Here is a 26,524-nt window from a genome sequence, read left to right on the forward strand (position 1 = left end):
TAAAAATGGTAATAATACTTAATGTTATGTTAATAATAATACAGTGAATGCAATGAAATTACAATATTTTTCATTGTCAAAATAATCTGATGAGAAAAACAAAATCATACACACAAAATGTAACAGAACTATGAACCTGTTATATAACTTTTTTTCAAAAGCGGTCAAGAGTGATAAAATTGAGTTTTGTAGATATACGCAAACGTAAGTTTGTAAGTGGGGACATTTATCTATCTACTTGTGATAATACAACTCGTAACATCATGAAATACAAAATGAGCTTCAAGACGGCAAGGGGTGACCACAGCTTCACTTACTTGAATTTCTTCCTATAAAATATTTTCATCTTTAAACGTGTGGAAACGATCAAAACCAACCTGGTGGTAAAGGGTTACAGATATATCTATTCAACCCCATCCCTCCCCCCCCGTCCAACCTCACCACCATCCGCAGCCAGTCTGTCTCAGCGCCCATAAAGCCTTTAATATAATACACATCAAACACTGGAATGTCGGGACAGAATAGATCATCAACCCAAAACTAGAGTGAAATACGAATGCGTGTGGGGGTGTAAGATGGAGGAAAATGATGAATCATAAGGAAAAATCCTCCTGGTTTTATAAAACCCAAAGTAACAACTTCAATAATTCAGACTAGTCTTCCAAGATTTCAGGTTAATTTTATAAATGTTTGCAATATCATAGAAAAAAAACCGATGAAGATGATTGTGGTTCTGAAAAACATTGCATTTCGCATTAGAATTAGCTTTCAGTATTTGACTTTTAGCATTAGCATTTAGCTTGAGATATAATATTTGTTAAAGTAAAATAAAGCATAATTACTCAAGAAAAAATAAACGCAATGTCCTCTATGAAACTAAAAACGCATCCGACCGATTTGTTGAATACAGAGGCAGCCGCTAGTCTGGAAAAGCCGCGAGTTTAAAAGGTCTACGCGTATTTGCAGAGATCTAGCCGCTTATCAGCCTACGAGTCGGGTGATTAAGATATACCCCGCAGTTAGTCCACTTTGAACGTGCGTTTGGCTCGCTCCAGCATTTGAAGCCACAGCAGCTGATCCTGCAGTCGTAGGAGCACTAGCGGCTGATGCAATCTGATTGGCTGCTGTTGTTGTCACAGTCGCAGCTGACTGCTGATTGGCTATCGAGACAGTGAGCCTCTTGCTACTGTGGATCTTAACCTCTCTACCAACGAAATAAACCTTTTGCTACATTTTTCATTGATGATATCATGAAAAAATTCATTTATTCGTCAATAGAAACTGACTGAACATACGAGTGCGGCAAATTTTCTACGGACGACTATCTAAATTTGATTAAAGTAAAAAAAGTGAGTAAATTTAATTGTGGATTCAAATCGCGATCTCCCCCCCCCCCCCCCCCCCCCCCCCCTATCAACAATATATTCTCTTCTCTTTGTGAACTAACGCGGCTTAAAATGCGCACTCAAAGCGTTCAACACAAGGGCTTTATTACTTCAGAAAAGTCATTAAATGGTTATTATTAATTTTTCTGCTAGCCTGCACCATAATGAAATTTGGTTAGAGACACTAAAATGATATTCGGGAAGTTCAGGGTTTGATTCATACACCCTCCAAAAAGAAAACGAATTGATTGAAAGTCATATAACCGGCGAGATGTCACATTGTTTAAAAGAGTGACCAGAATCAAAACGTTCCTGCAATTGCTAAGAATTCATCCTCACTTACACTTACAGCAGAATTAGTTTTATAAACAGTATCATCTTAAAATCTTGTTCGGGCTCCACAAAATTGACATCAAGAAACCTAGGAGAAAGTATGCCCAGAAAGAGAACTGGAGTGCATCAAATTTAAAATGTTTAAGTTTCAGAAGTTTTGTAGTGGTGAGAAAAGAGAGAAAGGTAACTGAAAGGTAACTGAAAAGGGGAGATATCTAGTTATAATAAAGAAAGATTAATAATAATCTATTGAATGTATGTTATTGTAGGTTGCACATGTCTTTTACCATGGTTTCTGAGCGAGAAAAGTGAGGGCCGCGTTCACGTGGAAAGAGGCTGTTGACTTTTTGGAGCTGACATTTGCGCTGTAAATAATTACTGATTTGTTCAACAATATCATATGTAATCACATGTGGCAGTTCAAAACTAATTCAAAAAATGTTCAATTCAAGGCACTTAAAATTGTACTTTGAAACAAGCTCATTTTAATAATGGAATTGAAAAATACAACAATTTTCTGAATCAGATCAATAAATTTCAGTATCCAAATTGTTATTGATCTAACGTTGCTGATACAGTTTCTCTCATTTCAAGTTGAACCATTCACTATTCCATATCATTGCATTTTTTTTGTTCTAGACTTATGAAAAAATATGATTAGAACAGCTCAAGAATTTTTGGTTGTTCGAAAGTATTTTGGGTATCCCATTTGCATAACGTTTAATCATTTCTCAATCAGTCCTTGGTCAAAAAGGGGAGAATGAATGAGAAATACTGACTTGCTGGTCTTTTCATCTGAGGGTGGCTTTGGCATGTGCCACCTGCCATCGTCATAGAGAAGACAGAACCTGCATGCCACTCTGCAGATGTCCCACACTCCCTGCTTCCTAGCTGTCTTGGCCAAGTCTGCCCACAGACGAACTCTGTAATCAAACTCAACTCACAAAAAATCTACAATCGGCTATTACGAAACACTTATTACGAAATTTACGATACGGGTTAGACTACTGTGCTACACAAAATGTCTAACTGAATGATTCAATCGTGCTCTGCTTGAATATAAAAAGCATAAATCAGATTATGACCCACTGAAGACAGAGGGCTCGCTCTCAAATGAAAATCAGACATCTAATTACATCGGAATGGAAAAAATAATACTGAAACAGGTCAAAAATTTCAACGACTTACGCAAAATTATTTTAAAAAAAACAAAAACAGGCCAAAGAAAAACAAACAGGACAAAACATCCTCTGAATTGACACAAAATATAATTGATGAACAAATGAATCTGTTCACTTTAATCTAGGGTAAGTTACCTGATTCTGTCTTGTTCGTTTCCAACTCTCTTGAGGTGTCCCTGGGTTTTCTCAATGTACGTGTTGTAGTGAATGGCCTTGGTGCCAAGGGGCTGAGTCAGAGCCAGCACTCCAATTTGCCCCGCCGCTCCAGAAGCTGCCAGAACTGAAATGTATACATTTATTAGGGAGAATGCAACACAACATTGGTACTAGTACCAGTTGAAAAACATTCTAAGCTTAAAATAGAGGAAAACTGAGGGACAAAACTGAGAAAAATGGCATTAATGGTTTCAACCAGTAGATATTACAGTAAATTTGGCGTAGATGTATAAAATGCTATAGCGTAGGATGTACATATGAAATGTCAAAAAATTACTAAATTATGGAGTTTAACAAGTCTCAGTCAAACTATATCCAATAAAAAGTCAAATCCGCTCCCCTTAGGAATATATGGCAGGTGTTATTGCTCTTTTTAAATCAGTGAATCACTTCTATTATGTCCACATCTGAATTCAATTGAAGTGGGTTAATTTCTAATTGTGAAAGGTAACCTTTGTTGAAACTCTCAGCTTCAATCACAAGCGAGAATGCATCTGGTGAGAGAGCCTGACCAGCCTTCATCAAGTGAGCCCTTCTCATAGTCATAGTGCCAGAGCCAGTACTGCCAGCCTGCTCTATGATCTGGGCAGCCAGCAAGAGAGGGTCTTCTGGAGAGTCGTAGAGGGTTATGCGCATCTCAAGACGCTCCAAACTGTTCTCGTGTCTCTCGATATACTGACCTGCAACAGCACAGATATTAAGAAACATACCCGGCAGATTGCCAAAAAATAGGCGCGATAGACGCTTGTGGCCTTCCATGAATTGAAGCAACTAAAGAATTAAGATAGACAGATTGACCACCAGTCCTTTAATAGATCACTAAACTTTTTTGGGTTAGATTCGGACTGTCAATTTTATGACACATAGGTCTATAAGGAAAAAGCCCTAAAAGAGCTTTTTCAAAATCGATATTCGAAATCAAAACTCAAGACTAATACTCAAGAATTAGGGCATATAAGTTTGGCACTACTTAGATGCACACTATTGATCTTTAACTAATAAATCTTCATAAAATTTAAAGTTCCATAAGTGAGTACAGAAGTCATTTTTTGAGTGACGTAAGTCACGCAATTATCGTAAAAGCTGAAATGACGTCACGTACACAAACTTTAACTGCAAAGCAGTAGAAGTCCCTGAAGTCATTGAAACAGTCAAATCAGAGAAGTCAGGTCGTACGAATCATCGAAGGAGACGACGAATTAAAAAACATAGCAGGACAAGTCCTGAAAAACAATTCAAAGATTTGAATGAAAAATTTAGAAGTATCCGACCTGACCGACAAATCAATTGAACAATGCGAGCCAAAATATAAACAAAGATATCTCAAAAAATTGTGAAACTAAAACAATCAAACAAACTAAACAAAATATACCCATTGCTAAAACTCTTGAAGCTTTTACCCCTAAGGCAAAAATTGATCATTTTAAGTATACCCATCTCAAAGAAACGTTCAAAGCCAAATTTTGTTTTTGAAATCGGTCCAGTATTATATCTGCAATACCTGAAAAAAATTCATTGGCCCTTGGAAGATCGATTAGCTTAGAAAATGTCAAAAATTAAAAAAAAATGAAATCAATTGCAAATTTTAAAGAAATGTTGCTAAAAATCGAGATATTAATATCTTCATCAAAATCAATTTTCTATCTCTAGAGGCTATCCAGTAACCCCATTTCCAAGCCTTAAAAAATTGGCTCAAATATCGATAGTCAAAAACTTTTAGAAAAATTCAAAAATGAAAAATCGTTCAATTAAAACAATGAAAACCATTCAAATGCCTCCTAGCGACTATTTATTAACATATAAAACCCTGGATGAGGTTACCTGGCTACTGAGGCAAGAAAAACTCAACAAAAAACAAATGTTTTGAAAAACGTGAAAAAAATGCAAAATTTATCCAAAAAATTCAAAAAATCGAAACGTTAAATTGTTGAAAACAAATCCATTGAAACTAACAAACCAGCAGTAAGTTTTTATTCAGACCGTGGAAAAAGACAAATATCAAAAATTGACAAAAACTTAAGGAAACCTTAAAAAAATGCACATTTTATTTAAAAAAAGCTAAAATTCGAGACATTAAAATGTTGAAAACCAATCTACTGTCACAATAAACTATGCACTGCCCTATTATCAAACCTTGAATTAAAATCCGTGGCCCTTTAAGCTGCCATACCTCAAAAAATGACATAATTTTCAAAAAACTTGAAAAAATTGCAAAAATTAGTAATATTTTGCGCGTTTGTAGTACCAAACCATAAAGCTCAAAAAAAGCAAGTAATTTTGTCTCGCAAAACGCCTTCATCAACTTTCAAAAACTTCAATTTGAGACTAATAAAAAACCTCAAAAAAACACAAAAAAATAAAAAAAATTGCAACATTTTGAGCCCAAAAACTCCTAAAAATGACATTTTAACCTTAAATTAAGGCCATTCTAGAAGCAGCACCGCTCTAAACAATGGAGGGACAACTTAAGCCCACTTTGGGCCTCTAATGAAACTTAATACCAGCTGGGCTTTAACTGTTCATCCCGTTTTGAAAGATCAAAGTCTTTGAAAATTGTGTGAACACGTCCTGACGTAAAATAAAAGAATTTTCATTGACTAAACAAAAACTAGACCTATAACAGACTATGAATGAATTGGGAAAACCGACCGATGTCAAAATGCCGCATGTGAACAAAAAAACTACTAGCGAGAAATGAAAATTTGGTTCAAACAAACAACTATGCCCAGAATGAACTCCAAATAGATTGGGAAAACCATTAAGAAGAAACCGATCCTAAAAATCGAAAAACAGTAAAAATCAAAGTGAAATTGCCGCATGTGATCAAAAATCCACTAGCGACAAAGCGAATTTTTGTTCAAACACCGTTTTCTCTCTGTACTTTAAAATTAGAGTTTAAAAACTCAGGTTGCAAAAAGCACTAGTTTTTCTCTCCACTTCGTGTTTCGGCGTGACTACAATCACTACTCCAATTTGACTTCAAAAACAATGGAAATGTGTGAACAGATCTTAAAAAAAGACAGCGCCCCAATACAATTCAATTTCTTTGAATTGTAAAAAACCACGATGTCATCAATGATAGCCGCTATCGCTTCGCGGCTATTAATAAACGTTCAAGAAAATTTCTGTAATTTCAATAATTGTTAAGTGTGATCACATTTTCGTTTTTAAAAAGAATTTAAGTGTTTAGAGAAAGTTGTTGGGATTAACATACAATTTTTTTTTTCAAATCAATTTTTAATTTTTTTTTTCATCACAAGTTTGTCAGATTTTATCGACAATACTTGTCGATTCTTTTTCTCAGATTCATCGAGTCGCTCTAAGCAATCATTCAGCGATCTGCAATTATGAGCACAACAGACCATACATAGAAAACCAACTTATTTTTTGTGGCTTCCGGAACCCTTCAAATTCTCATAATGATCGTTTGGGGACAGGATATTAAAACTCGATCAGACAAAACCAATTTTTTTGTAGCCATGATGCGAAAACTTTGAACTGAAGCTATGCGGACATTACCAGATTGTGAATATCAAATAAAGCAGTGAAAGGCCGTGTTCAGAATTCACTTGACCCTATACAGTACTCAAGTGTCCCTAAAAGTTCTCTTCATTATTGAAATTTGTCAATAAAGTGAATAAAAAATGTACTATTTCTCATACTGTTGCATCATTTCTATACCCCTGTGCAAAAGATTTTGCCAAAAGTAACAAGGGAAAAACTGGATAATATAATCTAAAAATCATTGCTTCAGTCTAAGTAGTCATGAGGCGCGGAGAAATTCGAGAAAAAGGTTGACATAATTGACGAGAGGATAAAAATGTACCTTCGTCATCGAGTAGCATCGCCTTTTTGATGTGGTCGATGGCTACTTGATTCTGTTCCACATCCTCCTCACACTTGGCTAGCTCTGTGTGCACTTGACATCTCATGAGACGCAACAGGCTGAAATTCAGAACCAAAACTGGCAATTTATTGACAGAATGTATGCAATTCCTATGTAGTTGGAAAGGTTGTTCTTTCCTCGTCAGCAGTAACTAAAAGAGTGATAAGTCCATTTTCAATATAACTTCGCTTTTCACCTAAATTGTTAAAAACTATCAAGACTGTTCACTTTTTAAGTGTTTGTGAAAATAATATTAGATTTTTGGTTATCGATATTTAGTTGAAGACTTGTAACATTTCAACGGTGTTCATTTAATGTCACCAGTTTCAGAGAGCTGAAGAGACATTTTCTACGAATCGCATGTTATTTAGAAGAAGAGAAAATCCACTCTACCTTTGAATGTCTTCAAGTGTGTTAGCAATCAACGTCAGTGGCCTCCGGATGAACGACCTCAGATTAGGCTGCAGTAGAGGCAGACATATATTCCACAGAGTAGTACACGCAGCCTGCACCAGATCCCTATCGTCCAATCTCACAGCATTGCTCAGAGCTTGTTCAACTCTTTCCACTAGTTTTTGACGCAATTGAATCACGTCTTTCCTGTAAGACTCCTCGTTGTCTCCCAGCTTCTTCAGCATCAGTTCAGAGTCCAAGATCTCCAGCTCAACCTCATTGGCTTTGCTCTACAAGAGAAAATGAAAAAGTTAGAAACAAAATTAATCAATCAAGTGAAAATTATTTTCAAATGATTTTTCATTGATATAAAAAATTGGATCACGCGCCACTTCTTTGGGTTATTTTAGGCAAATAGACTTGCAAACAATTTGAATAGAAATTCGGAACAAGAGCAAAGTTTGGGGACTTTCAGAGTTCATTTTCCTGTAAGATCTAGCTTGATCTAGCAAGATTTAGCTTAACCACGAATTTTTTGTTGTCACCTACGCTCCAAAAACGATGAAAATCGAAATGATAAAAATTATCAAGCTGCCAGCAAAGTCTACTCTCAACTTCCTTATGCAACACTTGAAAGACTTAAAATGTCAAAACTTAAGTTATACAAAGTTGTTGTACTGCAAAAACAAAACCCCTGACGATTATTACCAGAGCAGAGCATGTCTTGAGGTCATTGAGAGCCATCTCGGCCAAGTCAAGGTAGTTCTGGTCCATACACAGTCGGAACATGTCAATCAACAGAGTGGGCCTGAAAAGGAAAGTCAACGTGACGAAGAACTATTTGATTCAGGGGTTATCGTGAACAGATTAAAAGAACTAATCATGGGTAGACAGAAATGAGTTTGAAGGGCTTACCAAGATAAAAAAAATTAATCTTTTCCGTTTGTGCCCCCCTCCCCCCAGCGTAACAAGTGCATATTATTTGCACCCCCAGAGGTAAGTGCTATATTTTTACATAATGATTTACTAAGTAATGAAACGTGCTCCGTAACTGGGGGTGCATAACGTACTGGGGGGGCACAAAAGGAAAAGATAGATCCAAAAGCTTGGATATTTTGGGGTTGAATCACTGAATAATAGTAATAACTTCTAAGCTCAACTAGTCATGACATAGCATGCTGAATGAAACAGTAATGAAGTTCAGTTCTTGCATGCAATTCGACTTCCTCTCAGCATGAGAGTATGACTTACCAGGATACGAATACGTATGCATCAGAACGATCATCACTGAAAATAACAATTTTCAAAAAGGTGAGTCTATAGTGCAAGTTAAAAATTTCAAGAGTTGTGGGCAGAAAGTGAAGATAAACAATTGACAAATGAGTACCAAAAACAGTTCTTACAAGTTCAAAAGGTTTAGTAATTAGTAATAATTGAGTCGATCAGAAAACGAGATTTCTGAGTAATCTGTGATCTTTAACACATTAGTTTAAGTTTTACATATCAAAATCATTATTTTGACATCCAGTATGCTTCAAGAAGCATATTTATGATGTCCACGTAATTGCAGATTCGTCACGTGGTCATTCCTTTCCTTTTTGATTGACTAATATTTTGCACAATATATTAATGATAGCTCAATCTGTCAGTCACATCAGATTATGCTATCTGAGTCAATAATATGTCGCAACAATATTTTTTTATGTTAGCTCTCAATTGTCACAGAGTTAGTAACGAGTAGTTATCGTGCTGTTGTAAGTTCTTACTGTTGTTCCGGTTCCACTAGAGTGAGTTGACTCTCGTGGTAAGCGTGGAAGGAAGCAGAGCCCCCAAAAGGACCTCCGCCCCCTCCCCCACCACCACCCGGCTTACTCTTTGTCACCTTCGCCACCGGTCTATACTCAAGACAAATAAATTTGGTCAAAATTGTCGCATGAAATTATGTATCATCTTTACCTTTTTCTACCGATTGTTAGATAGTGCAAAGTTTTGTATTTCTGAAAATTTGTAGCAACTACAATTTTAACAATTATTTTAGAAAAATATAGTTTTCTTTTTTTAAAAAATAAGATATAAGCGTTCTGCAATCAATGCAGTCAATAATCGGGAATAAGTAGTAATTTGAAAATTAAATCAGCCTATATACAATCACTGCCGCGAATACTCCAAATACCACAGTAAGTAGTGCGCGAAAAGACAGTAAAGAGATACTCCTACCTGCTGGCTGGTTTTCTGCCCAATTTGGGTTTTCCAGCATCAGAGATGGAAGACTCTTCCTCGTCGTCTTCTTCCTCGTCCAGTGCTCTGTTCATGATCTGGTCCAGACATTTTATCAGACGTCCCTTCGGGTCTGACATGAAGTCTCCCCGATTCACTTTCCTATAGTGCACTACTTTGAAAACCAGGTTTTAATAATGAGAAAAGACGAAGCATTATGAACTCTATTCAGCTAAAACATCAATTTATATTTCCATGAATAATTCTTTGACTTGTGCACTTGTAATCTTGTTCATCTATTAGAAGAAACGATTCTTGGTACGAATTCGTAATTTATTTATCCCTAATTTATACTTTTTTAATTTTGGACTCTCACTCTTAATTTTGGAATCTACAGATGCAGGGAGGGCAGGTCTACAGATTTTGAGAGCTGAGCAGTTGAACGCATTATTTTCATAAAATAACAATATTCTAGTTATTGCTCACTTTAATAACCAGCCAATTGTCTTGAATTTACTCAACTAAAAGATTTACTTAGTGTTCTTCGAGCGAGCGAGCGCTTAGCTTTAAGATAGAATAATTTCTACAAATAATGTCTACTTCTCAATTTTTACCATGACTGCGCTCGAACTGGCTATAGGCAAATAATTTCCTTCTAACTAACGCTCGAAATTTTTGAAGTCTGTAAAAACAGTTTAGGTCTCCAGATTGCCGAGAAGCTCTGTACAGGAAGGGTAGCTCTACTAGGTCATGAAGAATCTAAAACAACTCCAGCCGTTAAAATGGAACCTATAATGATAGAGTTGCAGAGCAATACCTTAAAAAAACTACAAACAATTGGTTCATAGCATTTATTTAGCCACAAATAATATAATTAAAAATCGACACAACATTAAGTCATTAGTCAATCGATTTTCAAAAAATGTCTTGAATCAATTCGAGCAATTTTGTATTCGGGACAGAGAAGTAAGACAAAGGGTAGTTCACTATTCATATGTATGGTAATCACCTGTAGTCTGAACACTTCCTTGAAGAGATGAGGCACGTATCGCTTCGTAAAGGAAGCCGCATTTGTGGAAACATCAATGGCGTCCTTGAATTTGCCTGCTTCTAACAAACTCTCTATCAACGATCTAAATAGGATAAAATTTATAGCATTACTAATCCATCGTTTTTTCAATCAAATTGACCGAAAGATCAAGAACATTTGGCGGCGAATATTAAAATGGATTACTAAAACGGAAGCTCATACTATCTTAATATCAACAAAATTTCGCAATTTGGAGAAGTCATTTGACGAAAAAAAAACCGCTTATTGAATGCCAATCTAACATCATCAGCGTAGCTCTCCATTCGTAGTCCGGATCTTTAGTGTCGTCCAGAGCTCTTGACACCATAAGGAGACTAGGTGCCAAAAACTTTTTGTATCCAGGTCGCAAGAATGGTCGACAAAATGTCCAGTACAACACAGATGCATTGTAGACAATAAAGTAGTACCTAGAAAGCAAATTTTAAGACATCAGAAATAAAGGCAATAACGGTATCTGCTTTGATCCTAGCATCTGAAATAAATGTAGCTTACGAGATAACAAGCAACATGTAATAGGCATTTCTCACCTTGAGTTTTCCTTAGCAAATTTGATAGCTCTGAGAAGGAATACTACAGCTTTCTCCAGTTGCTCAACGTTTTCTGAAGATTCGGGAGCTAAAAGTTGCGCTTGAGCTAAATATGCTCGGCCTAGGAACTGGTTTTGTGGAGGTATTCGTCCAAAGTACATTTTCAGAGCATCCCTGGCCATCAAAATTTTTCCTTGCTAAAACGCAAAACAGTGTATTAGCACGAAAGACAATTTTGCGAAATAGGAAAGTTACCTGAATTGCCGCCTCTGCGCATAGCACGAACAGATCATGACTGAACAGATCGGGTCCATCAACAGCCGGTCTTGACTCGTTGCTCCGGAGAAGCTCAAAAGCTTCATCCAGGAGTTGCCCATTATCTGTACAACAAGAACCTTGAACCAATAAGAAATGCCACAATTCGTATTTTGAAAGCAATACACATTCAACATCTACACGTATTCTGTGAACAAACAGCAAAGCAATAACTTCATGCTTCATGTATGACACCTTTTTTAAAGGCCAGTTTAGCGGGGCTAGGACATACTGCAATTAACGCAGAAATAGAAAATTTATCAAACGGGGAACTATGTTTTCGACGAGCGTTATCATGGGAAAGAAGCTAAGTAACTAGAGATGAAAACAAAGAAGAAACTAAAACCAAGTATCTGCTGATTAACTTTGAAAGAAGTTGAAACTTACAAAAAAACAGTTCAAGTTAAGGCGATCAAAACTTACTGTCGCATAACGCTAGCAGGCTTCTTATTTTAACATCCATTAACTATCTGAAAACAGACTTCGATAACAAAATTATACAGGCAATTGAGCGGGCTATCTGAGCAGCAGTAATGCCTCAAGTGGTATTCAGTGGAAGACCAAACAAACTTTCAATAAAATCATTTTACCAAGAATTCAATGGCTTATTGCACGAAAAATAATATATAATGCTTTCAGTGTTTCTAAAATGAGTTTTTTTATTTTGACATGGTTTCATAAACCAACCTTAATAAATGAAACGAAAATTTATTAATAAGGTATTACTGTTGTTTTAGAAGAAGAAGAAGAAGAAGAAGAAGAAGAAGAAGAAGAAGAAGAAGAAGAAGATTGAATTAAACATCAGATCACACTGACAAATTGTCCAAATTATTTACAGATTCAGAAATGAGCATTAAATTTAACTGTTTAAGAGTTTATAGAACTTCTGTAAAGGTGTCAAATTTAAAAAGTGACCACAATAAAGAATATGGTCTGTTGATAAAAAAGTTCTTTCGCAAAATCTGCACACACATAAGTTTTCCTCCCATTGATAACAACCTTCCATACAACAAAAATTATTGTGCAGTCCATTGGCATAGAACTTTGCAATTATTCTCCTGTGTTTTGGCGGGCAGTCCTTCAGTCCGTGTATATCATGAAACATCAATTTGTTTAAAAGCGTTGTGGTTGAGGTGTACTTGCTTACTCTGAACCAACTTTTCCAAAAAACGGCTTCTGATTTCCGGTAATGTTGTTTTATATCTATTTCAAAAAGTTCATTGATGTACGTCTCTAATCCGTAAGTTGAGGCTGGAAAAACAATTGAATTAAAGAGTTGTTGTGCTGAGTGGACGTTGAGTTTCTGCAGATTTAGTTTCTGGTTTATTGAAGCTACTGATTGATAGGCTTTGTTCATTAGATGGCTTAGATGATGACTGGGAGATAACGTGCTCGAAAAAATTACACCTAGATAACAGAAGGTGTTAGCAAATTCAACTTCTTTTTTCGATATATAGAATTTGTCATCGACAGCTAAACGGCCACCTCTTCTAAATTTAATGCATTTTGTCTTGTTCACATTAATTTTCAAATAAATCCTGCTAAAATACGTGTTCAGATTATTCAAACTTTTCTGTAGTTGGCCTTGGCTATGGCTCCCAAGTACTAAGTCATCAGCGGAAAATATAACATCTAGACCCTTGCATTTCAACTCAAAATATAAATCAGCAATGAATAAACTAAACAAGAGTGGTGAGAGTTTGTCTCCTTGTGCTACTCCTGTTTTCTGTTCAATCTCGTAGTCAAACTATCAACTTTGAAACAAAAAGCAATTGCCCATCCAAGTCCTGCTCCAAGCACACTAAACAAAATAGATTGTCTCGAAGAAAAAGTCAACACACTTTGTAAAAACGATCAAGTCATCTATGAAAGCGAGATTTTCGCAACACGTCAATTCAGCGTTATTCAAAAATATTTACGATCAATTAAAAAAGTCACACCATTCCCAAGCGAGATGCACCTAAATGAACAAACTGCTAACACCAATGAAGAGAAAGCCGAGTTGTTCAATTTATTTTTCCAGAGTGTTTTCAATTCAAAAATATCAAATGTTGAGAACCAGTTCAATTTTGAAGAAAAAGATCTTAACCTTAATTGATATTTCAGAAAAAGAAATTGAAATTATACTAAACAAACTTGATACTAGTAAAGCCAACGGCCCTGATGATATAAGTAACCTGTTTCTGAGAAATCTATCAAAAACAATAAGCAGATCCTTACTTCTACTTTTTCAAACATTCATTAACAAAGGCAAATTTCCAGCATATTGGAAACAAAGTGACATAACACCAATACACAAAGAGGGCGATAAAGCCGCAATCAAAATGTATAGACCAATTAATTGCCTATGTTGCCTCTCAAAAGTTTTCGAGAAATTTATTTTCAACAAACTCTATGAGCACGTTAAAGGAACAATTCACGATTCCCAGTTTGGTTTTCGGCCTCAACGTTCAGCAATTATTCAAATGTTATGCTTTCTAGACCAACTGTACAAAGAAGTCGACTCAATTGCACATGATGAACTTTTCGTTTTCTACCTAGATTTCCAGAAAGCGTTTGATACAGTACCCCACCACCGCGTTGTTGCAAAACTGTCGGAATCAGGGATCGGGGGAAAAGCGCTCAGATTAATAGCCAACTACTGTGACGACAGAAAACAACGTGTTCGCATTGGAACCTCAACGTCGAGCCTTCGTGACATCACTAGCGGCGTACCGCAAGGTTCAATCCTGGGGCCACTACTTACATAAATGATTTACCACAAAAAATCGAATACAGTCAAACCTACGGTTATGCAGATGATTACAAATTGCTGTCTAATAACAAACATGAACTTCAAACTGATCTCCACAAATTAAATGAATGGTGCAATAACAACGAAATGCGCCTCCATGAAAACAAATGCAAGATCCTCTGTTTCAAGAAAAAGTCACTCTTTACAATAAAAAATGAAACTGTCAACATCTCGTCTCATCAAAAAGATCTCGGAATACAAGTTTGTGATAACCTCACTTGGCATCAAAACGCAAGCACACGAGCCTCCAAAACTCTTAAAGCACTTTGGTACCTCAGAAGAAATCTTCACCACAGAACTCTCCCTCAAGTTAAGTTAAACGCATACACGGGTTACATTGTACCAATTACATCCTACGCCTGCCAAGTGTGGTATCCGTCTAAATGCGATCTAGTACTCATCGAAAGAATCCAAAAAAGTGCGACGAAATGGATAATAGGTTCTTCTCTCACATATAAGGAGCGTTTAATCAAACTAAAAATTCTACCTCTGTCTTTTTACTTCGAACTTCACAGCTTATTACTACTATGTGATCTCATAAACAATAAATACAACATTGCCATAGAAAAGTTTATTCATTTCAACAACAATAATCGGACGAGACAAGGCGCGAAAGGTGAAATCAAACTTACGAAAAAACAATTATTCAAAAGCGACGAAAATTTCTGGTCGAGAACAGCCTATCTCTATAATATTGTCAACAAACAGACAGACCTTACAGACAACAAAAATATAAAATATCGGATCAGCGACCTTTATTGGAAATTCTTTTTTAGAAGTTTTAACGAAATTGACATTGCACTTGGAGAATTTGCTGCCTGTGCAAAAACTGTAACCCCATTTCGAAAATATCTCATTTATAACGATCAACAAGGGTGCTTCAACCCGTGCATTGCAGAAGCCTGAACTACTACTACTACTACTACTACTACTACTACTACTACTACAGGAATTCTCCATCATCAAGGATCTGCTGAAAGTTGCATTTTAGCACTGATTGTATTGTGTGTAGAATGTTCCCATGGAGCCCCATTTTGATCAGTTTTGTAAGCAGCAGGATCCTATTCACGAAGTCGAAAGCTTTTTCGTAGTCAATGAAGCAGGCATAGTATTTGCCACTGCAGCTGATGTTGTGCTTGATTGCTCTTTTTAAGTGCGAAACCCCTTCGATTGTTGACAGTTTGCGTCTAAAACCATATTGGCTTGGTGGCAAATTTTGATTTTTCTCGACCCATGATCGCAAACGCTGGTAAATGATACCCGTGAACAACTTGTACATGCAACATAATAGGCTAATGCCTCTGTAGGAACTTGGCTCTGCTTTGCTCCCTTTGCCTTTGTACAGTGGTTTAATATATGATAACTTCCAAATTCGGGGTACATTATGCTCCGCAAAGCAGAGGTTAAATAAATGGAATACGTATCTTTGCATTGGATGAAAACCTAATTTAATACTAGTGTTGGTTATTCCATCTGGTCCCGCTGCCTTACCAGCTTTTAACTTTGAAGCTTCATCGGTAATTTCTTCCAGTGTTATTGGATCATTCAAATACCCGGTATATTTCCAGTTTGAAAAACAATAATCGTGGTTTCCTAAGATTTGCTCGTCTAGAAGTTTATCCGATATTTCGCCCTCAGCTTTAAATAGACCTTCGAAATATGATTCCCAAACTGGAATTGTAATTCCAGATACTTCTATTAAAACTTTCTTTGATTTCAGAATTTTCCAAAATTCTCGCCTTTCCGATTCCGCTTTTCTGATTATGAAACTTTCGCGATCTATTTCATGCATCATTTTGTGTTTTCTGCAAATTTTCTTAAAGGCTCTTTTCATTTTAAAGTAATCAGAATCTGCTTTATGTCTCTCTCTGTATCCAACTTTCAGCTGCTTATGCAATATGTACAGTTCTCTTTTGAACCATTTCGGTGATTTTCTTTCATGCATAACGGTTGCCGATTCTTGAATAGCCTTGGCGAATTCGTCATACGATGTGTCCAATGCGTTGCTATCGTGTGGATTTTGAACGCTTTTCATTCGTTCGTTCAATTGTTCAATATCAAATTTACGCATTTGCTTCTTTCTGCTTTCAGCTATATCTTGTCTGTGTTCTGGATCAAAGCAGCAAGAAACCGGCTTGTGCTTTGTTAACAATAAATTGTTGATCTTTATCTCGTTAAAATGTTCTAGGAGTTCCTTGCTTACGAAAAATAAATCGATAACGCTTTTACCGTACTGAAATTCGTACGTTACCTCTTTATTATCGTTAACACAATGAAGATTCCAATTAAATAAAAATTCGCAAAGTGAGTTGCCTCTTTCGGATGAGTCAAGTCTGCAATTGAGGTCGCCGCCCAGGACCATACGTGTTTTGCCTTGACAGCATTGAAAAGCTTCGGTAAGTGCTTGATATATTGTCTCTAGATCTGTTTTTGGCGGAAAATATGCTACAATAATAATTAGGCTGAGTTCTTTGATCTGCAATGCTAATAATTTATTATTCTGATGGAGAACATTGCATGTAATTCTTAATTGTTTACTCAGTGCAATTGCTAAGCCGCTTTGCGGCCGCCCTTTCCCGCTTTTTATTGCCTTTGTGCAGAAGCATGTAAAACCAGGTATTTCGACTGAATTTACACTGAGAGTTTCTGTTAATAGCAAGATATCGTATGCGATTATTTCACTTGTACACGTTGATAGTGTTCCTTTAGCACCTTCCACGTTCCATAAACAAATTGTTAGTCACGATCCTCTGTTTTCAACGATTTGATTGCCTTTAATTTTGTACTTGGTGGAAGGATTCAGCAGTCTTTTCTCTTTTAATTCTGCCACCATTTTCTTTCTATTTTCTTGTTCGGTTTTTGTTAGATCGGGTTGTATAAATACGTACTTGAATCGTTCATTTTCGTTTAAGCTCTTCGCTTTCTTTAGAAGGTCCCATTTCATTTTTTCTGTCTCGCACTTTATTCGAAGCAGCTGTTTACCTTCTGTATTTTGTTTGCCAGTTCTTTGACATTCAAATTTCACGTTTACTTTCAGGGACTCGGCAATTTCAGAAACAAGACGATTGTCAGATGCTTCAGTGTTCTCGCTGTCTGGCTTAGTCCCGAGGAGAACCAGGTTCTTTGAGCGCTTTTTCTGTTCAAACTGTTCTTGGTTTACGCCGCTGACAACTTGGGCGAAGCTCAGCTTCGATGCGACTGCATTAGAGCTGGACTGGTTTGTTTCTTTTATCTTATCTAATGACTGGGTTACTTCTTCTAGTTTTTCTGAGGCCTTCTCGTAACTTTCTATTTGCTTCTTCAGCGTCTTTATTTCTTTGGCTGCACAGAAACCGCAAATGAAATCTAGCAATTCCGTTTGTGCTTTCATTTCAAGAGTGTACACGCGAATATCAGTCCACATTCCGCAGTCATTTTGACATTCTACCGTTACTTGATAGCCTTTATTCGCCGGCATTTGCGCCTTGAGGACTGATAATTTCGAATAGTTTATGACGTTACTGTACCCGAGTTCAATTTCGGCCAATAAGATTGAACAATGTTTCGGATTAAGTGATCTGTTTTCAAATTATTAGCATGTCACATGACAGATAATAAAGCTCGAGTTCATGTAATATAGCACAAATTTTTAACGAAATGGTAATAACAAAATTTCGAATGCACTGCTTTTCTCAAATAATGGAAAAACAGTGTTATTTACGGTGCAATGACGCCGTGTGTTACGTTTGAAATTAACACAATTGCTGAGACAAAGTATTAATCAGTTTAATCTATTTAAAGATTCTAAACTTTTTTTTATGATCACAGAACCGACTGTTCTGTACGACCATTTGCTGGTGTCTTCTTCGACTGTTGTTTTAGATTTACTGGGTAACTCAGAGAACGCCCATCACAGCGTCCCTCCATCAGTTATTGACCGCGAACTTGGGATAGAAGCACCAAAGGACAAAACCCCCTGGATGCACGGTCATCACTATGCTAAAAGAAAGAAGGCACCGATACCCAAACATCTGGAATATGCAGACGATGTAGATTTCGTCTGTGACAATCTTGAAAAAGCACAGGAAACTTCAAATCGCCACAAAAATCCTGGAAAAATTCAATCTCCAAGTCAATCAATCGAAGAACGAACATACCATCTATCACAAAGACAGACCTAAGAAAAACAAAAAAAACTGGGAACAACACTAGATGTATGTGCAAAGAAGAAAACAACTCGCAGCAATGGCCCTGCTCAACTAAAGAAAAATTTGGAAAAATTGATACATCAACGTAGAAGACAAGATGACCATCTATTAAGAGACCATGTGAGATCGATTTTACTATATAAAAGCTCGACATTGGTTGCAAACATGTCTACTAACGCTAAAATTGATTCATTCCATAGAAACCAACTCAGAACATGTCTAGATTTCCAAGATAATAAAGAACTGTAACGTATATAACTTAACCAAACAAACACCAATATCAGAGACAATAGCGAGAAGTCGAAAAGCCCAACTAGGACACGTATTGAGAGGACAGACACGAACAAGAGGTATATTGTAACGGCACCACCCGTGAAGAAATCATCAAATCCCCCGAACATCATAAACACGTACAACAAAGACCTCGGAACAACACATTATTAGCTGATCATATACTTTTTGGCCAGAAATTTGCCCAAATTTGAAAAAATGTCACCATTCATTTAAATTAAGTTGTAAATACCAATTGTAAAATTGTCAGTGTGAACTGGCATTCAATTCAAGATTCCTCCTATAATAGTTTTACTGAACTAGAGTATTATCCAAATTTTCTTGAAATAACTATGCGTCTAAAATTTGTATACATTTATAAAAACTGCTCGACCATTTCAAAATGCAAACCTAAAATTCAAAATCCAGACCTACCCATACATATATCCAGTCCTCACAAACACTTCAAAAGATTTATTGAACTTGATTTATATTCAATTTTTTTATTCAGAATTTAAACAACGCGGTTGTCATGCCGACGGAAATGTATGGACTTGAAATCTACGCGGGCCAGGAAGTCTCTGCAGAGAATAATCTATAGTCTCTGCTTCATAATCTATATCGCAGACCTCTCAGAGACTTCTGGACGCAGGCAGCGAAGTGTTATTTTACGCGCACGATCTACTAGTCGGATCAGCGGAGATTAAAAAACTGGATTTTTTCTGTTTCGCCCCCTCCAGCTTAGTGAGCATAATTTTTTATGACCCCCAGGCGCACGTGTTATTTTCTTATATAGTGACGTGCTCTATGACAACATATAAATTGTAAATGAGGGTCATAAAAAAATGGGGAGCCGAAACAGAATGGATCCGAAACTACAAACAGCACTTGGTGTCCTGTCGACCTACTGCGAAGAGAACGATCTGAAGATCAACGTTAGTAAAATGAAGGCCATGAAGCTTCGCAGAGGCGGCAGACTTGCACGCAGCGACAACTTATACTACCGAGGGGAACAATTATAGCAATTATAGTGGGTAAACAACTTCTGCTAACTGGGCTTCACATTCACGACATCGCTTTCCCCATCCAAGAACCTGGAAGAAAAGCGCAGGAAAGCCACAGCAGCAACAAGCCAAATCATGACCGGGTGGAGCTTGCAGAAGCTAAATTTCTGCGGAGAAGTCAATCAACGCGGGGTTATGCCAACGGGAATCTATGGACTGGAAAACTACGCAGGCCAGGAAGTCTCTTCAGAGAGTGTGACACAACACAGAAAATATTTCTATAAACAAACACAATTCTGGAGGAAATGGGCGAGAATTTCTCTAGCGCCTTATTCGGTCTCAAAGCAGACCGAACACGAAGATGGGCAGGGGCGGAAACAGTTTTGCCGGATGTTCTTTTTGGGTTCCGGAAAGGATCCAGAACGCAAGCTGCAAGAAGAGTAAAGCAGCTAATGAAAGAAATTATTGAGTCAAACGGAAAATTTTTTGCCTGCTTCGTCAACCTCAAGCAGGCCTACTATCAACCGGCAAAAACTCATCAGAAAGTTAGTGCGGCTGGGTTTCACAAGCAAAATTGTAAGAGTACATGGGACGCTGTATCTAAAAAACAGTCTGCAATTTATCGTCGAGGGCACACCCAGTCGGAAACTCAGACAGACCGCAGGACTTCAACAGGTTGACAAATTGTCACCGTTGCTCTTCATAAACTATATCGCAGACCTCTCAGAGACTTCTGGACGCAAGATGCCAAGTGTTGTGTTATTTTATGCGGACGATCTAAAAGTCGGATCAGCGGACATTGAGAAACTACGGATCCCATTCTGTTTCGCCCCCAAGCTTAGTGAGAATAAAATTTTCATAACCCCTGCAAAGTATTATTTTACGCGTACGATCTACATTTCAGATCAGCGGACATTAAGAAACTACGGATCTATTCAGTTTCGCCCCACCCCAAGCTTAGTGAGCATAAATTTTTTACAACCCCAGGCGCACGTGTTATTTCCTTATAAAGTAACGTGTTCTATAACAAAATTTGATTTGTAACTGAGGCTCATAAAAAACCAGGGTAGTGCCGCAACAGAATAGATCCGAAACTACAAACAGCACTTGGTGTCCTGTGGACTTACTGCAAAGAGAACGATCTGAAGATCAACGTTAGTAAAACAAAGACCATGAAATTTCGCAGAGGCGGCAGACTTGCACTCAGCGACACTTTATACAATCGATGCGAACAACTGGAGTGGGTAAACCGCTTCTGCTACCTGGCCATCACATTCAAAACATTGCTTGCCCCAACCAAAAACCTAGAAGAAGCGCGCAGGAAAGCTAAAGCAGCAACAAACAGATTCATGACCGGGTGGAGCTTGCACCCATAACAAAATTTGATTTGTAACTGAGGCTCATAAAAAACCAGGGTAGTGCCGCAACAGAATAGATCCGAAACTACAAACAGCACTTGGTGTCCTGTGGACTTACTGCAAAGAGAACGATCTGAAGATCAACGTTAGTAAAACAAAGACCATGAAATTTCGCAGAGGCGGCAGACTTGCACTCAGCGACACTTTATACAATCGATGCGAACAACTGGAGTGGGTAAACCGCTTCTGCTACCTGGCCATCACATTCAAAACATTGCTTGCCCCAACCAAAAACCTAGAAGAAGCGCGCAGGAAAGCTAAAGCAGCAACAAACAGATTCATGACCGGGTGGAGCTTGCACCCATAACAAAATTTGATTTGTAACTGAGGCTCATAAAAAACCAGGGTAGTGCCGCAACAGAATAGATCCGAAACTACAAACAGCACTTGGTGTCCTGTGGACTTACTGCAAAGAGAACGATCTGAAGATCAACGTTAGTAAAACAAAGACCATGAAATTTCGCAGAGGCGGCAGACTTGCACTCAGCGACACTTTATACAATCGATGCGAACAACTGGAGTGGGTAAACCGCTTCTGCTACCTGGCCATCACATTCAAAACATTGCTTGCCCCAACCAAAAACCTAGAAGAAGCGCGCAGGAAAGCTAAAGCAGCAACAAACAGATTCATGACCGGGTGGAGCTTGCTGAAGCTGAATTTCAAATTTACTGACAAATTTATCAACTCAGTTGTCATGCCAACGGGAAAGTATTCAGTGGAAACCTAGTCGGACCAGGAAAACTCCTCATAGAAGGTGGAACAACATAGAAGATAAATACGAGAATTTTTCTAAAAAACATATGGGCGGGAATTAGCAAATTCTAACCACTGTACGGTTTGGTATTAAACCTGCTCAGATGTGACTTCCTCAATGCGAATAAAAAAAGCACCGAACCTAAGGAAAGAGATATGCTTTTTCTACGCAAAAGGTGCCTCGAAAACTTTTGCGAGAGCCCAGAATACTACAAAACCCATGAAGGATGTAAATGCAAACTCTTTGGAAATCAATACATATCAACCTCACATTTGGCAACTTGTATTTTATTCGGACAAAAGGCCTTGTCGGAAGAATACAAGAAACAATAAACCTAGATACGTTATAGTGCTTATTTTTTACATTTTACTTCGATAATTGTTTTATTTCGACGTAAAATTACAATCAATCAATCAATCAATTAATAGAGTTGACGTGACCCTTAAGAAACAAAGATGATTACATTAAAGTTAAGGAATTGTTTTAGAGTTTGCGATTTACAAAAAAAATTAAGGTTAAAACTATCTGCACTTCAATAGTTTTATTAAAATAGGACTGCATGGGGCTAAAACAAAAATCCCACTAGAGAAAAATTTGCAGTTTTAAGAAATCATGATTGTTCTTTCACTTACTTCCCGTTTTATTTAGGCCTAAATACCACAAATAAAATAACAAAGAAGAATATTGATTTGAACGTCAGATCCCACTGACAATTGTGCAAGTGGTATTTAGAATGTCAATTATTTACAGAGGGTACTTATTTCACCAAATTTGTGAGTTTATAAAACTTTTTAGTAGTGACACTTCTAAAAATGAAGCGCAATAAAGTATATTATCATCTGATAATTCAATTTAATCACAAAAATTGGCACACGCACAAGTTTTCTTCCCACTTGCAACAGACTTCCCTACAACAAAAATACTTGAGGAGCCAATTTTTATCACATTGCGATTACTGTTGTCTTTGGGGGGACAATATTTTACCACATAACGGTCAAAGAACATCAATTTTCCCTGAAAAATAGTTTTCCAGAAATATTAAAACAATGGAAATTACCAAAGAACTTCATGGAAGAACTTCGACAATTCGTATTCACACTTTGCCAAGGAAATCTATGATTTAGCAGCAGCTTCTGCAAAAACAAAATTGCCAATAATAACAATCACGTGTTTTGAAAAGAAACGAAACATCAAGAAAAGGTGTAAAAAATCAAAAACTGTTTCTTATTCAAACAATAAAGAGTTTTGGGACATACTAATCACCAAAATACTCGAAGAAACATTGAACTATAAATTACTTGAATGTGAACATCGCAAAAATAAAATATATCAAATTCAGAATAGGCGGTCGAGTATCAAAAGTTGATGACATTTTTCTACCTGGCAAGGCCATTGCGTAAACAGAGAACTTTTTTACCTGGGAGTCTGGTTTCTATTACCAATTCACCACTTAAAACAGTAGGTTAAAAAAGTACATCAAGCCGTTGCAAACCCAAACCAAAAAATTAATTTGTGGGAAAATCAATTTTAATTTGCACATCTGTTCACATCCTATTATAATTTAGCATTTATAATTTGTATACATCTATAAAGACCGCACAACAGCTTCAAAAAACACACCTACAATTAAAAATTCATACCTACCTATACATATATCCAGATTTCAAATCCGTTTTAAAAGATTATCTAAAATCGATTATGATTCAAAATTTCTTGAATAAACTGAGCAACATAAATTCGTATGGGTACATCCGGACCTCACAGCATCTGAAAAAAAAGAACAATAGAAATAGAAAGCTAACCATAAAAGGAGAATAGGACAAAATCCAATCCAAAATTTCAAAAGAAACGGTAATCAGATAATATTCTCCAGGAGGTAACGGAAATCTGCCTCTGTTTCCCGAAGAAAAAATCTGCTAAATAAAGTCCAGAAGGACGCAAAAGGCTGCTGTTTTCCTACATCAGTACAGCTTGAACACACTGGACGTCAGTGGATGTCACAAGGGCAAACTGAAGCTATGGTTCAAGAAGAGACAGGAAACGCCAAAATTCGGTGAGACCAATGCAGAGCTAGACAGGAGGGTCTAGAGAGGGAAACAAACTTGTTACTTAGGGACCTAGTTGTCCGTCATTTGAATGCGTTTCCCAATAAGAGCTCTGATGTCCAGCATTTTCCTCTCCCCAATTTGGCTGTTGCCACATGTTGAGTCGGAGTAATGGTAAATGGAATCTGATTTTTAAAAAAGTCAAAACCTAGAAGGTAACTGAAGAGTAAATTCCTCTAGAAATATTTAGAAAATGGTTTAGCCTCCAATTTTACAAATTTTTTCTGAAATTTTCTGTTTCAAAAAACGGCGTTTTTGAGCAAATAGTACATAATTTTCAGCGTAGATTAACAAAAATGTTGAGAACAGCTAATGTAGTTTTGCTCGCTTGCGAGAAAACACTACCCTGAAATTGTAAATTGAATATTTTGTTTGAAAAACTAGTGCGAATGAGTGAGTGCAAAAATTGATGTTCTTTAACCGACATTGGCTGAAAGAGGGTTTTTCCAAAAAACGGAAGAGTGATCACAATTTTTTATATAAATTGTATGAACAGCTATTTCTGCTGCATGGTAGGCTCTTGCAAGTGAATGGAAAACTTTTGCGTCTCTAGATTTTGCGGAAAAAACTCTTTATTAGATGATAATTTACTTTATTGCCAGAAATTTGCCTACATTTGAAAAAATGTCACCATTCACATAAAGTAAATTGTAAATAACAATTCTAAAATTGTCAGTGTGAACTGACATTCAATTCAAGATTCCTCCTATAATAGTTTTATTGAACTAAAGTATTGTCCAAATTTTCTTGAAATAACTATGCGTCTAAAATTTGTATACATTTATAAAGACTGCTCAACCATTTCAAAATGCAAACCTAAAATTCAAAATCCAGACCTACCCGTACATATATCCAGACCTCACAAACACTTCAAAAGATTTACTGAACTCGATGAATATTCAATTTTTTTATTCAGAATTTAAACAACGCGGTTGTCATGCCAACGTAAATGTATGGATTTGAAATCTACGCGGGCCAGGAAGTCTCTGCAGAGAATGTGAAACAAGACAGAAGATTCATAAGAGCATAATTCTGGAAGAAATGGGCGGAAATTTTTCCACTGCCGTTTTCAGTTTCTTAGCAGACCGAAAACAAAGTTAGGCAGGGGCGGAAATACTTTTGGCCGATGTTCTCTTTGGGTTCCGGTAAGGACAATCAAGAATCATGATTTTTCTTTCACTTATTTGGAGTTTTATTTAGGCCTAAATACCACAAATAAAATAATAAAGAAGAATATTGATTTGAACGTCAGATCCCACTGACAAATGTGCAAATGGTATTTAGAATGTCAATTATTTACAGAGGGTACTTATTTCACAAATTTGTGAGTTTATGAAACTTTTTAGTAGTGACACGTCTAAAAATGAAGCGCAATAAAGTATATTATCATCTGAAAATTCAATTTAATCACAAAAATTGGCACACGCACAAGTTTTCCTCCTACTTGTAACAGACTTCCCTGCAACAAAAATACTTGAGGAGCCAATTTTTATCACATTGCGATTACTGTTGTCTTTGGGGGACAATATTTTACCTCATAACGGTCATAGAACATCAATTTTCCCTGAAAAATAATTTTCCAGAAATATTACAACAATGGAAATTACCAAAAAACTTCATGGAAGAACTTCAACAATTCGTATTCACAAGAAACGAAACATCGACAAAAGGTGTAAAAAAACAAAAACTGTTTCTTATTTAACAAAGAAGAGTTTTGGGACATACTAATCACCAAAATATTCGAAGAAACATTGAACTATAAATTACTTGAATGTGAACATCGCAAAAATAAAATATATCAAATTCAGAATAGGCGGTCGAGTATCAAAAGTTGATGACATTTTTCTACCTGGCAAGGCAATTGCGTAAACAGAGAACTTTTTTACCTGGGAGTCTGGTTTCTATTACCAATTCACCACTTAAAACAGTAGGTTAAAAAAGTACATCAAGCCGTTGCAAACCCAAACCAAAAAATTAATTTGTGGGAAAATCAATTTTAATTTGCACATCTGTTCACATCATATTATAATTTAGCATCTATAGTTTGTATACATCTATAACGACCGCACAACAGCTTCAAAAAATACACCTATAATTAAAAACTCAGACTTGCCTATACATATATCCAGATTTCACATCCACTTTAAAAGATTATCTAAAATCGATTATGATTCAAAATTTTATGAATAAACTGAGCAACTTAAATTTGTATGGGTACATCCAGACCTCACAGCATCTGAAAGAAAGAACAATAGAAATTGAAAGCTAACCATACAAGGAGAATATGACAAAGTCCAATCGAAAATTTCAAAAGAAAAGGTAATCAGATAATATTCTCCAGGAGGTAACGGAAATCTGCTTCTGTTTCCCGTAGAAAAAATCTGCTAAATAAAGTCCAGAAGGACGCAAAAGCCTGCTGTTTTCCTACATCAGTACAGCCAACACCAA

The 26,524-nt window shown here is 36.7% G+C and overlaps 1 protein-coding gene across 12 annotated transcripts in view; it reads right to left on the bottom strand.

Moving 5' to 3' along the window:
- LOC142342119 (cilia- and flagella-associated protein 46-like) overlaps positions 1–26,524 on the bottom strand; it is a 754,419-nt gene that overhangs the window by 253,119 nt on the left and 474,776 nt on the right. For 10 of the 12 annotated variants that reach the window (XM_075393340.1, XM_075393381.1, XM_075393374.1 and 7 more), the window contains exons 2-15: positions 11,967–12,012; positions 11,484–11,608; positions 11,229–11,425; positions 10,944–11,108; positions 10,621–10,744; positions 10,276–10,370; positions 9,612–9,773; positions 9,161–9,289; positions 8,103–8,202; positions 7,395–7,684; positions 6,942–7,060; positions 3,568–3,795; positions 3,035–3,179; positions 2,498–2,641 (exon numbers count right to left, since the gene is read on the bottom strand). In XM_075393340.1, coding sequence (XP_075249455.1) covers positions 2,498–2,641; positions 3,035–3,179; positions 3,568–3,795; positions 6,942–7,060; positions 7,395–7,684; positions 8,103–8,202; positions 9,161–9,289; positions 9,612–9,773; positions 10,276–10,370; positions 10,621–10,744; positions 10,944–11,108; positions 11,229–11,425; positions 11,484–11,608; positions 11,967–12,006 — 2,063 coding nt within the window. In that variant the 5' untranslated portion in view covers positions 12,007–12,012. Of the gene's footprint in view, positions 1–2,005; positions 2,084–2,497; positions 2,642–3,034; positions 3,180–3,567; positions 3,796–6,941; positions 7,061–7,394; positions 7,685–8,102; positions 8,203–8,645; positions 8,682–9,160; positions 9,290–9,611; positions 9,774–10,275; positions 10,371–10,620; positions 10,745–10,943; positions 11,109–11,228; positions 11,426–11,483; positions 11,609–11,966; positions 12,013–26,524 lie in introns of all 12 variants that reach the window. The other 2 variants (XM_075393366.1, XM_075393392.1) reach the window with 2 other exon arrangements.

The sequence above is a fragment of the Convolutriloba macropyga genome, chromosome 1, assembly GCF_964194025.1.
Source record: "Convolutriloba macropyga chromosome 1, txConMacr16.3, whole genome shotgun sequence".
NCBI lineage: Eukaryota > Metazoa > Xenacoelomorpha > Acoela > Convolutidae > Convolutriloba > Convolutriloba macropyga.